This window comes from Gossypium arboreum, chromosome 11 (genome assembly GCF_025698485.1).
Source record: "Gossypium arboreum isolate Shixiya-1 chromosome 11, ASM2569848v2, whole genome shotgun sequence".
Lineage (NCBI taxonomy): Eukaryota > Viridiplantae > Streptophyta > Magnoliopsida > Malvales > Malvaceae > Gossypium > Gossypium arboreum.
This window is the reverse complement of record NC_069080.1, coordinates 51,169,561-51,181,399: the sequence shown is the minus strand read 5'-3', so window position 1 is coordinate 51,181,399 and position 11,839 is coordinate 51,169,561. Positions and strand designations below refer to the sequence as shown.

The 11,839-nt window shown below is 33.6% G+C and overlaps 1 protein-coding gene across 1 annotated transcript; it reads right to left on the bottom strand.

The window, feature by feature from the left end:
* Nucleotides 1–9,890: 9,890 nt before the first annotated feature.
* LOC108459061 (classical arabinogalactan protein 4-like) lies at nucleotides 9,891–10,879 on the bottom strand. The gene has a single exon (XM_017758424.2). The coding sequence runs from the start codon at nucleotides 10,640–10,642 to the stop codon at nucleotides 10,205–10,207; it is 438 nt and encodes a 145-aa protein (XP_017613913.2). The 5' UTR covers nucleotides 10,643–10,879; the 3' UTR covers nucleotides 9,891–10,204.
* Between the last annotated feature and the right edge of the window lie 960 nt (nucleotides 10,880–11,839).

The window sequence follows — 11,839 nt, the reverse complement described above, 5'->3', positions numbered from 1 at the left end:
CTCAAATGGAGGAATACTCAAGATGAAAGGGACGTATTGGTAAGTGTTGTGAAATGGATACTTTGAACAGGTATGTACTTAACCCTCGGGTTGAAAACTCGATATAACAACAATATGGTAAGATGATAAATGAAAAGGTGATATGAATGTCTTGGTGATGATTATGCAAATGATGTTTTATGTTTGCTTATATGGTTATGTTACTTGCTATTTGCATGTGAACTTACTAAGCATTTATGCTTACTCCTCCTTTTCATTCCTTGTAGTGTTGACAAGCCAGCTCGAAATCGAAGCGGTCGGAGGCACGCTCACACTATCCGTATACCATCTTGGCATAATGGCTTGTATATTTTGAGTATGGCATGTATAGCATTATAATCATTCTGTATATATGGTCTTATGATATGGTTATTGAGTGGTATGGAAATGCTTGGTAATGATTAGCCATTGGAATGGCTAATCATGATCATATTTGGTGTTATGTATGTCAAATTGCTAGCTAATCCATGGAAACCATGAAATAGGTAAAATTTACCATAAAATAGATTCAGACAGCAGTAGTGACGTGAATTAGAAAAATCACTAAAAATAGTAGAAATGAAATTAAATAATGAATAGGTTATGGAATCGAAGCTTGATGAGTCTATTTTCATATGGAAGAAGCGAAACAGGTATATGAGCTATATTTTATGAGATGTTTAAATTTTTTGTGAAATAGGGCCAGAGCGATTTCTGGATCCCCTGTTCTGACTTTGGAAATTCACCATAAATTTTAAAAAGATATTTAGAAGTCATTCTTTATATCTACAGATTCCTTATTGAGTCTAGTTTTAGTAGAGACAAACGGCATAGTCATTGAAGCCCTGTACAGGGAGATATCTGATTCGTAATACACAGAGGTCAGAGTAGTTGAACCCTGAAACAGGGGAGACTTTAACTAATAAACTGTACTAATTGGCCCAACCAAAAATTCTAGAAAAAAATTAGTAGATAGATATATGAGTCTAGTTTCAGGAAACATTTATGGAATTGGATTTCGAGTTTCGTAACTCGAGATATGATTTTTCTTGTAACTGTGATGCGAGTAGCTAGAAAGCTGTGAATGTAGAAACAAAAGATTTGAAGTTCTTAATTTGATAAATTATGTTCGGTAACTCCTCAAGCTCGACTCCGGCGACGGATTCGGGCGTGGGGGTGTTACATTAAGTGGTAAGAATTAGCATGTCTTTATTAAGAAAACATTTATTCTATTCTTGCTAGCATGTAACAATTGAGAATAATTCAAACAATATGTATATTTGAGTTTCATAATTGCAAAATTTTTGTTCTTGAGCATAATTACACTAAACTCATACTTATGGGGGAAAATGTATTCTAAAGACATTTTTCAATGCTAATCTCAAGCCATTTTTCAATGCTAATCTCAAGCCCTTTCTTGTTTTCAATTTGTGCATTACTCGGGATGCGCAATGAATTAAGTTTGGGGTGTCGAAACACAAAAATATATAGACTTTTTTAGCACCTTTTGAGCTCTAATTCATGTAGTGTTGTAGTAAATTTTGTCAAAATTCATACTTTAATTATAAAATAATTAAATTACACTTAAATTATTAACATATTCTATTTTAATTATTTTTATAATAAGTTTTCACAAATTTGGTTTATTTTCGACAGTTTTGCACAAAAGGTGAAAACTGGCTCGGCAGACCTTGAAATGCTTGAACCATTGGAGAAATTCTTGCATCAAGTGAACCAAGAGCAAGACTGAATATTTTTCTAGCTAAGGACGATGCAAATGATGATTATTTTATGTACCTTATATTTAATTTTTATCCAAAGTTAATTAGGTTGAAATTTAATATAAAGCCTGAAGGGCTTGAGGGAGAAAGTGGCCCAGTATGATAAGAAGAGAAGACTGATCCACCAAGCAAATTGGCAGCCCATAACCATCCAACAAGCTGGCCCAATCAGCTATTTTTTTTATGCTTGCAAAATAGCCCTCAATGTTTCTTTAAACTCCATTCAAACCCCTCCATTTTTCATGCCTTTGAATATTTGCCCCAAGCTAAATATAGCAAAGTTTGAATTATTCAAACTTTCTCCTTATGTGGCCGTCCAAGGAAGAGTGTATGGCTACTAATTATTTGCTATTTTTAGCAGCCATTCACACCTATAAATACCTACCTTTGCTACCTCATTCAACACACCATTTATTCCCACACATCTCTCTCTCTTTCACTCACTTTCTCCCCTTTGTTTTTCCCTTTTTCTTATTCATTACCTTGCTGAACTTCCTATTCAAAAAGATCCTTCTTTAACCTTGTAATTACAACATTCAATTTTTTGTAGAGGCCTTGGTTCGACAGAACAAGCAGAGAAGAAGAGGGGCGCACTAGTCTAGCTTCAAAGAAACACTGATTTGCTACCTAGTTCCCTTCTCTTTAATTTTCTTATTTATTTTGTGATTATGAAAATGACTAATTGTTGTGTTGTTTTTCTTGTTCTAATTAAAATTACATAAATTTAATTCATGTTGGATTTATTGCATTCTATCCACTTAAATTATTAAAATCATGTTTGTTTTGTTATAGGCCTTGGTAAGTTGTTCAATTAAATAAAACCATGCTTATGTTATACTTGCATTATAAAATGTAAGGTAACAAATGAATTAATTATTAAGCATACTAAAATTGTAATTAATTGACAAAATATTTAATTGGTACATGTAACACAGTCTACCCACAGGACTATGTACCACATCCACTTGGTCGTGTACCCCTATAACACGATCTAAACCCTCCCACAAAGCCTTGCCACACGGCCATGTGATCCTATTTTACTATTTTTACCATTTTGCGCAAATTAATTCAGTTTAGTCCCTGATTGTTCCCTTACATGTTAAAACTTTTGTAGGAGTGGTTGAGACTTAATTACTAATTGTTGAATGGTTGTGAATGGTATAATACTAACTGGGTATCTATAATTATTAAACGTATGTGTACGTGTGGTTTAATTTTGTTATTAGTATAGTTTGCTAGCATGATTTTGTTATGCTAAAATTTTGTAACCAAGAATGTTTGGATGTGTTGATCTGTATTTATGCATGATATTGCTTTCGCTAAACTGTAATGGTTGCGAGTATGATTACAAATTTTTGGACACGGGATAAGAGCATGTCTGATTCTGTATGCTCGAATGTACTAAATTATTTGTATTTGCATTGTGGTTGGGACATGGTCATTAAGAGAAAGAAGTTTGTTTTGGCAGTTACACTGCATTGATTTAATTTGGCGGTAAATCTGCAACAATGTTGGAAGCATGATTGCATAACATTCGAGTGGCATGTGATTACTTTATGGTGTGTATCAGTTGGATGGGTCCACCATAACCCAAATTGGTGTGTAGTGGATGGAGGGGTTTAGAATACCCTAAATGATGTGTGATGGATGGATGGAGATGGTGTGTGATAGTTGGATAGGTGGAATTTTGTACTAAATTACATATGATCATGAATTGCATTTTTTGTTTGTGTTAAACAATGGTGATGCTTTAATCTGATGTAATTATTGGTTATGATTGGAATATGGTTATTGTATGTTAGATTGTCTGATCATTACAGCATTGCTTAAATTTATTTTCGATTCAGACTGAGCTTCATAGCTCACACCCTTAGTTTAACCTTTTCAGGTAATTCGTAAGGGTAGGTCTTGAACTTGGCAATCGGAGGTCTCGAAGTGTCTGGTCTCAGTTTGATTTCAACAAAGTTTTCTTAAGTTTTATTAATTTATATACAACTGAATTCGTAAGTACTTTTATGTGAATTGTGGTATGGGTTTTTTTATTTTGGAGGTTGTAGTTTTGTGGTTTCATGCATGGACGTTGATCAATAGAATTATTTTTCCTTTAAAAGGAAAAAAATATGAAGCAAGTGTTATTTCCAATCGAAATAAAACGTTAAATTTTTCGATGCTACATTAGTTTCAAAACTTCGGTTAATAAATGGTTAAATCCAAAATGTTTGCAAAGTTAATAAGGATTTTTTTTTAATTTGGCCTTAAATTAAATCTTGGCCACAATAAATTGATGTTTACAAAACTTAAGTAAAACCCTTTACTAGTTTCCGTAAAACACGAGCAAAAGTGGTTTTCAAAAAAAAAATTAAGAAGTTGAGTAGTATTTTTTCTTGGCCCATTTCAGTGGCCAATGTAACCTTAAAAATCTGGTCGAAACTTCTAGGTCAAGTTTTAGGGTGTTACACACTTCCTGCTGCCATGGCCTTACATGCACACCGTTGCCCTCCTCCTGTAAGGGCACAATGTGTTCGTAGTGGCCGGAATGGTTCGGTTGCATTTTCTGCATCATTTCCTCATTTTGCCTAAGCTGCTCCTAATGAAAAAGTTGTTGTTGCTCATAGCTCACTTTTTTTTGCAACATTTGTTCTTTTAACATGCATATCTGATCCTGCAAATTTGCAAGCTGCTACTGGAAAGTTCTTTGGTCGAAAGGGTTAGGAGTTTCTTGATATGAGGGGAAATTCAAGTTGAAAGCCCGGTGGGTGTCCTACTAACTAGAGTCATCAAGGTTTTTCGATTGATTGGCAAACCATCTGGTGAAAAAATCAAACTCTTGTGGATGGTCGTCGATTTCATCTCTCATGTTTTGGCGTGAAAATGGTTGGGTTGGGAATCTCTCATTGGGATTATCCATGTCGGCTTTTTTGCTTACTTTGGTGGTAAAAAATGTGTCCACACCCATTGCACCAATTGTTGAGGGTTTTTCTCTCTGGTCCCTTCCTCATGGAAGTTATATTCATATTTATAAGGCACGGCTCCCTGATGGGACGTGCTAGGGGATAACTAGGTGTTGTATATCCCTCTAGGTTTGACATGTAACCTCAGAGGTATCTCTGGAGGGGCCTCCTTGCGAATAAGTGAGCTGGAAAGTAGCAAACTATGGATCAACAACCTGGCGAATTGGCGAGCTAGGGAAGGTGGCGAGTTTAGACCGAAGTGACAAGCTGACGAAGTGATGAGCTACCGAAGTGGTACGAATAAGGAGATAGCGAGCTATGACAATCAGGCAAAAAGGGGGATGACGAGCCGTGGATGCAGAAAAGGCGAATTGTTTGGGTTTCCAAGTTAGGTCACCATATTCGAATTTCTCTAGTCAAGTCATCATTTGGATCAAGTCGCAAAACACCTAATAGTAACAAATATAAACTATTACTTGCAATTATTATAGTCTATTATAATAATATATTGTAATATATATTTTTGGTAGAAATATGTTGTAATCTATTGGTTCTTAAATAGTTTGCTATGTACATAATTAAATAACATTTGTCGTTTTAGACAACTTTTAAATTAGTTTTTTATTATTGAAAACAGCAAATGATAACATTACCTAAGGACGACAAGTTCAATTGTTGCTGTATGAAATTTAATGAAATATATAATTAATTCAAATATAAATATAAATATAATGTCTATACTATTATTAAATTTTAATCAAATTTAGTGTCATTAATCAAATCCACTAACTCAATTAGAAAATGATTGAAAATAATTTATTTATAAATCAATAAAATTTATTATATAGTATTTGAATTTTTATTTTATTCATTTTTTAAAAATTCTTTAAAAACTGTCTCTATTAGAAGCTTACTATTTTTTAATATAAATAATTACTATCATTAAAGATATTTACTATTCTCATTGAATTATTATTTTATTTATAAAATATTTTAACTCATAAGTATTAGTTAATTTAATATTAAAATATTATTAAAATTTTTAATATAAAATCAAGCCACGCATTTATCATTGGCTAATTAATGAAATAAAGAAAAAAACCAAACAATGATTAAAATAAATAGTGAACGTGGAAAGACAAAATTTATGACTTCAGTTGTTCAGTTTATTAGCAAACAGAATTGAAGGAATTTACGTCAGAAAGGACTTAGAAAATGAATAACTTGTCTGGTTTCAAATTAATTGCTTTTATGACATTTTTAAAATAAGATCATTAATTTGAATTTTAGAAGTAATATAATTGAAAGACACGCCCATAAAGCAGATATAAAGGATAAAAAAAATAGTTGCTTTTAGAAATTTCAATATAATGTTTTTCTGATCTTATGTTTCTAGTTTTATTTTGTTTATATTCGGCAATGCATCTTTGTGAACCAATACAAAATATCTATTTATAATCATAAAGAAGATACATAAAAAGCTTAGTGAAATCATATAGAATATTGAAAAATAAAATTATTTTTAAAAATAAAAATAGTTAGTGAAGTTTTTTTTTTTTGTTAAATAGTGAGATTTGAGGTAACGATAATTTTGAGATATAATATTTGAGTGTTATATAAATTTTTTAATTAATTATTCAATTTAGTATTTATATAATTTAATAAAAATTATTAATATAATTAAAGAAATATTTGATATCTTGACTAATAGTATAATTTTAAATTCCACAAACATAACTAAAAAGTTGGCAAGTATTTTATAGGGGTATAGTAAGATATTATAAAAATATATAATTAAAAAAAGAGACACGAGACAAAATTTTAAAACTACTTATAGAATAAATAAAAAAAGCACACTACCAAATATTAACATTATTTTATATTATATTATCATAAATCAAACTCAAATTTCACTTTTTCTTTTTATAACTTGCAGAGTATGTCTCGCATTTTTAGCTGAAACAGAGTTGTCGTCCCGATAAGAAAGAGGCATCGTCCCGAAGACATGACCACCGATGTCTCGATGAGAAGAGATGTCTGGTCCCAACGACGCGATGAAGGGCATCTTGATGAGGCACCAGCCATGTCACAACAAGGTGACATGTTATGCAATTTTCTCGGTTTTCTTCTCCCAGCCAAATTCTAATTATTGTCCCAGTTGAATTTTGATTAGTGTAGGTTATTTTAATATTATTTGACTTACAAATTTAACCTATAAATAGATTTTTTTTCACGTTAGAAAGATAACCCATTACACATTTAGTTATTAGCTTTTACAAGCTTTCATATAATTTTGTGTTTACGTTTTGAGAGTTCTTTTTTCGGGTTTCGAGGTTTAGTTTTATCTCCATCTTTGTACTTTTCGTTTTTGTTATTATAGTAAAATTATATTTGTCTGTAGTTTTTTATCCTCTTTGGAATATTTTTTCACGTAAATATTTATGTTCGATCTTTTCAACTTCTTTGTTATTTTACTTATTCGTTGCTTAATCGGGTTTATCCCCAACAAACTTGTATTAGAGCTTGGTCAATTTCTGCAATCAATCCATTCAGAGATAGCAACAACAAGATTTAATATTGATAAGTTCGGTGACATCACAAATTTCAATCTGTGGTGAGTTTGGATGACTACAGTTCTAATTTAGAGCGATCTTGAGATGGTCTTTATAAAGAATAAGCATGTAGGCATGGACCAATCAGAATATTATAGATTAAATAAAAAAAGTTCAATCCATAATTCAATTATGTCTAACAAATAATGTGTTGCAGGAGGTTTTGATGGAGAAAACGACATTCACCTTATGGAAAAAGGTTAGAATCTTTATGCGACAAAGTCTATGGCTAACCGATTAGTGTTGAAACAACGTCTATACACGTTTCGTATGGACGAAAGTAAGCACCTTAGATGTCACATCAGTCAATTTATTATTCTTTTGAATGATTTAAAGAATGTTTAGATTGACGACGGAGATTAGGCTATGCTATTATTATGTTTTTTACCCCATTCATACAAGTCTTTTAGGGAGACTCTGATTTGTGGCAGAGATAATCTCTAATTCGACGATGTGAAGGGTCATCTGTTGAGCAAAGACAAACTCAACAATGAGTTTGGTTCGGATAGCAAGTCAGATAGGCAAGCCTCGATTTTAGTAGAATTAAAGAAGCGAGACAAAAGATGCCACTATTGTAAGAAGTTCGGTCACGTCAAGGCAGATTGTTACAAACTACGAAATAAAAGGGTTGCTGAGAGCAACGAGGAAGATTTAGCTGGTGTTAACTTGGCCAATGATAAGGCTGATGATTTCTTGTTGGTGTCAAAAAGCAAAAACTCCGAGCTTATGTTCGAGTGGATCCTAAATTCGGGGTGTTCTTTCCACATATGCCCCAACAGGGACTGGTTCTCCACATACAATTTAGTTGAAGGTGGAGTTGTGCGTATGTGGATTGTTCACCTAGTAAGGTAATCAATATTGGTATTGTTCAAATCATGATGCACGATGGGACAATCAGGACACTATCAGACGTCAGATATGTACTTGATTTAAAGAGAAATGTTAGCTCCTTAAGAAATTTGGACTCAAAAGGTTGTAGAATTAACATCGAGTCAAGCGACATTAAAGTATTTTGTGGGGCTTCTCGTTTTGATGAAAGGTAAAAGGATTGACAGTCTTTATATTCTGGAAAGATCAATGGTGATCGGTGAAACAAAATGTCCCTCATCTGTTAATGAGTCGACTCATTTGAAGCAGAGGCAACTTGGTCATAGAAGGGAAAAATATATGACTATTTCATATAAGAGAAATTCTTTTTTGGATGCAGGTTTTGAAAAGATAGGGTACTACGTTCATGGAAATCAAACCTGGGCCAGTTTTGATTTGGCAGTACGCAAGCCAAAGACTAGAAGTCTTCCAGCTTTTAAGCACAACTTTGATTCAGTTAATTTGAGATAGGCTCGTGGCGAGCTTTGGAACTCAGTTAATTTGAGATAGGCTCGTGGCGAGCTTTGGAAAAGAAGGTGTTGCGAAAATACGAGCTAAGGCAGAGATTTGTAGAGTATATCTCGCATTTTTGGCCGAAATAGAGTTGATGCCCTGACAAGGAAAAGGCGTCGTCCCGACGAGAAAAGACGTCTTGTCTCGACGATATGATGAAGGTCGTCCCGACAAGGTAGTAGCAACGTTTCGACAAGATGACGTGTTATGCAATTTTCTCGGTTTTCTTCTTCCATTATGCAATTTTCTCGATTTTTTCTTCCAGTCAAATTCTGATTATTTGCCCCAATCGAACTCTGATTAATGTAGGTTATTTTAATATTATTTGACCTATGAATTTAGTCTATAAATAGGCCCTTTTTCCACCCTAGAAGGACAACCCATTATATATTTAGGTATTAACTTTTACAAGCTTTCAGAAAACTTTATATTTGCATTTTGAAGATTCTTATTTCGGATTTCAAGATTTAGTTTAATCTCTATATTTGTATTCTTCGTTGTTATAATAAAATTATCTTTGCCCATAATTTTTTAACTTCTCCGGAGAAATTTTTTCACGTAAATATTTATATTCAATCTTTTCAACTTCTTAATTATTTTACATTCGTTACTTAACCGATTTTATCCCAACCTAATTAAAATAATAACAGCTATATTCATCTGTATCATGGGCGGTAATGGTTGGATGTTTCTTTTTTAGACATTATTAAAGTCAACGTTAATCCAATCAGATGGCCACAAATTTTAATTTGTTTTCATCGCTCGTTCGGTTGATGCCAAATTTAATGTTGTAATTTGAATAAAAATCCATGCCTTTTTAAATAAATAAATCCTTTTTGGCGTATGTAAAACAATTATTTCGTGTACTAAATTGTCAAAACCTTGCTTATCAAAGTAGAAAAAAAGGGGACAAATGAAGTCTGTTTTCGTCTAAACATTAAACTTATCTTAGTGCTTTCATTCAAGGATGCCTCCAATGGCCATTATACACACTAGCACACGTGTAAAAAGAAATGAAAAGAAACCAAAAAGGTGATTTCTCTAGATTTGATTATCGCTTGGGAATTTAAATAAAAATAAAAAATAAAAAATAAAAAGCAAATAATGCATAAAGTAATTAGACATGAACAATACATGGAGATGTTACATTTTTTTTAAAGAATAACAAACTGTTTTTATTCCACTGTAATTAGATGTACAACAGTCCAATCTCTACAACCATCCGGTCTTTACGCGTGTCACACCACCAATACAATCAACCATCCGAACCCAAAATAATAGAATCGTCATCATCAAACATACATAACAAATAAATTAAACAAAAACCAAAAAGTAGGGTGCAATGAAAAATATAAAGTAAGAGAAAAAAACACTACTCGAAAGAACAAAAGAGAGCATGAAAGTAAAGATTCTCAAGAATCATGATCCAAAACCCAAAAAAGCTGGACTTCACTTCACTTTCTTAAGCCAAAACGGCAGCGAAGAAAGTGGCGGCAAGAGCGATTGCACCAATGAAAACACCGTTGGTGGAGGCGGCAGAGGGAGGAGGGCCTTGGTCGGCAGTGGGCTCGGAGGCTGGAGCAGGTCCACTTGATGGGGTAGGACCTGGAGGGGAAGCGATTGAAGGAGAAGGTGAAGAAGCTTCAGGAGAAGGAGATGGGGAAGTGGTGGGTGATGGGGTTGGAGCTGGAGATGCAGATGGGGTTGGGGTTGGGGATGGGGATGGGGATGGGGTTGGGGTTGGGGTTGGGGTTGGGGATGGGGTCGGGGTTGGAGTAGCAGCTGGCGGTGGTGGAGATGTGGGTGGGGATGATGTGGGTGGTGCTGTTGGTGCTTGAGCCATACAAGCGGTGGCCAAAAGACCCAACATCATCAAAACCTTAAACATGGTAGCATTCATCTTGGCTTAAAACTCAAAAAACTTGGACAGAAAAGAAAGGAAAAAAGGAAGAGTCTTTTCTTTGTTTTCTCTTGGAGTTTGGTAGTGAGGGAACTGAAAAGAGGGAGGGAATATAAAAAGGAAGGCGATAGTGGAAGTGGCCAGCACGGAAAAAGAGACGAAATAACAAAAACAATAACGCAAGTTGATTCTTTCAGATTGTTGATACAAAACTATATAAATATATGTTATATTTATATATTCTTAATTATTAGCATCCCATCCATAATTACATACATGCAAGCACATAATATGACATGGTGGGATTAGCTAAGCAATGCGTTACGTTTAATTATTTTTACACTTTTAACTAATTATTATTTTTTCAGCTTCTTCAAAGATCGGATACAAAAGCTGTAGGTAACCTGTAAGGGCTATGATTCTGACACCTGTCCTTGATTAGATGAACTTAATAACCTCAATTACTGATGTAAATTTTGGATTTAGCCGCTGATTTATCGTGTAATGCCACAAAGGGTTGGGCAATTGTCGGTTGCTTAAGGTAAGTAAAATGTCCTTTTCTATATATTAGAGGGTTTTGACAAATACATCATATTTTTCTAGTATAAAAATAAAAATATTGGTCACCTTCTTCCCTAAGCAGACTACCTTCCGCGTTAAACTTTTCAACTACTTCTTCAAAGTAGTCGGTGATATTACTTCAATAACCCCTTTGAATATTTCTATGGTATACACATGATTAACTCTGGATCCAAATAATCTCATCTATTTGTTTTTATTATATTAGGGTTAGCTCTTTGATTATTTCTCGGAATAATTAAATATTTAAGTCTAAACATGGGGTTTCAGCACAGACGTCAAGATCACAATGGCTGTGATTGATGGTGATACTTTGTTTACACCGTAGATGATTTTATCATTAATTAAATGGATAATTAATAATTACATTTGTTTAATGGGTTAGCTGAGAAGTAGCCGTTTTCTGGAAATAATTGGGGACAGAGTAATTAGAATAAAGAAATAAATAAAATAATTAAAAAGAACCGTTACAAATGGAAAACAACTAACTAACACGTTCCCATTTGTGAGCCAAATGAGGCTGTGTCTTCTGGTCCAGCTCCAAGACAACGCGGAGAAGTTTGAAGAAGTCGTGATACTTCCTTTTCTTGGACGACAAGTGTTTTTAGGTCAGCAATA

Coding starts and splice junctions, on each gene's coding strand:
- LOC108459061 (XM_017758424.2), bottom strand. CDS start 10,642: ATGAATGCTACCATGTTTAAGGTTTTGATGATGTTGGGTCTTTTGGCC.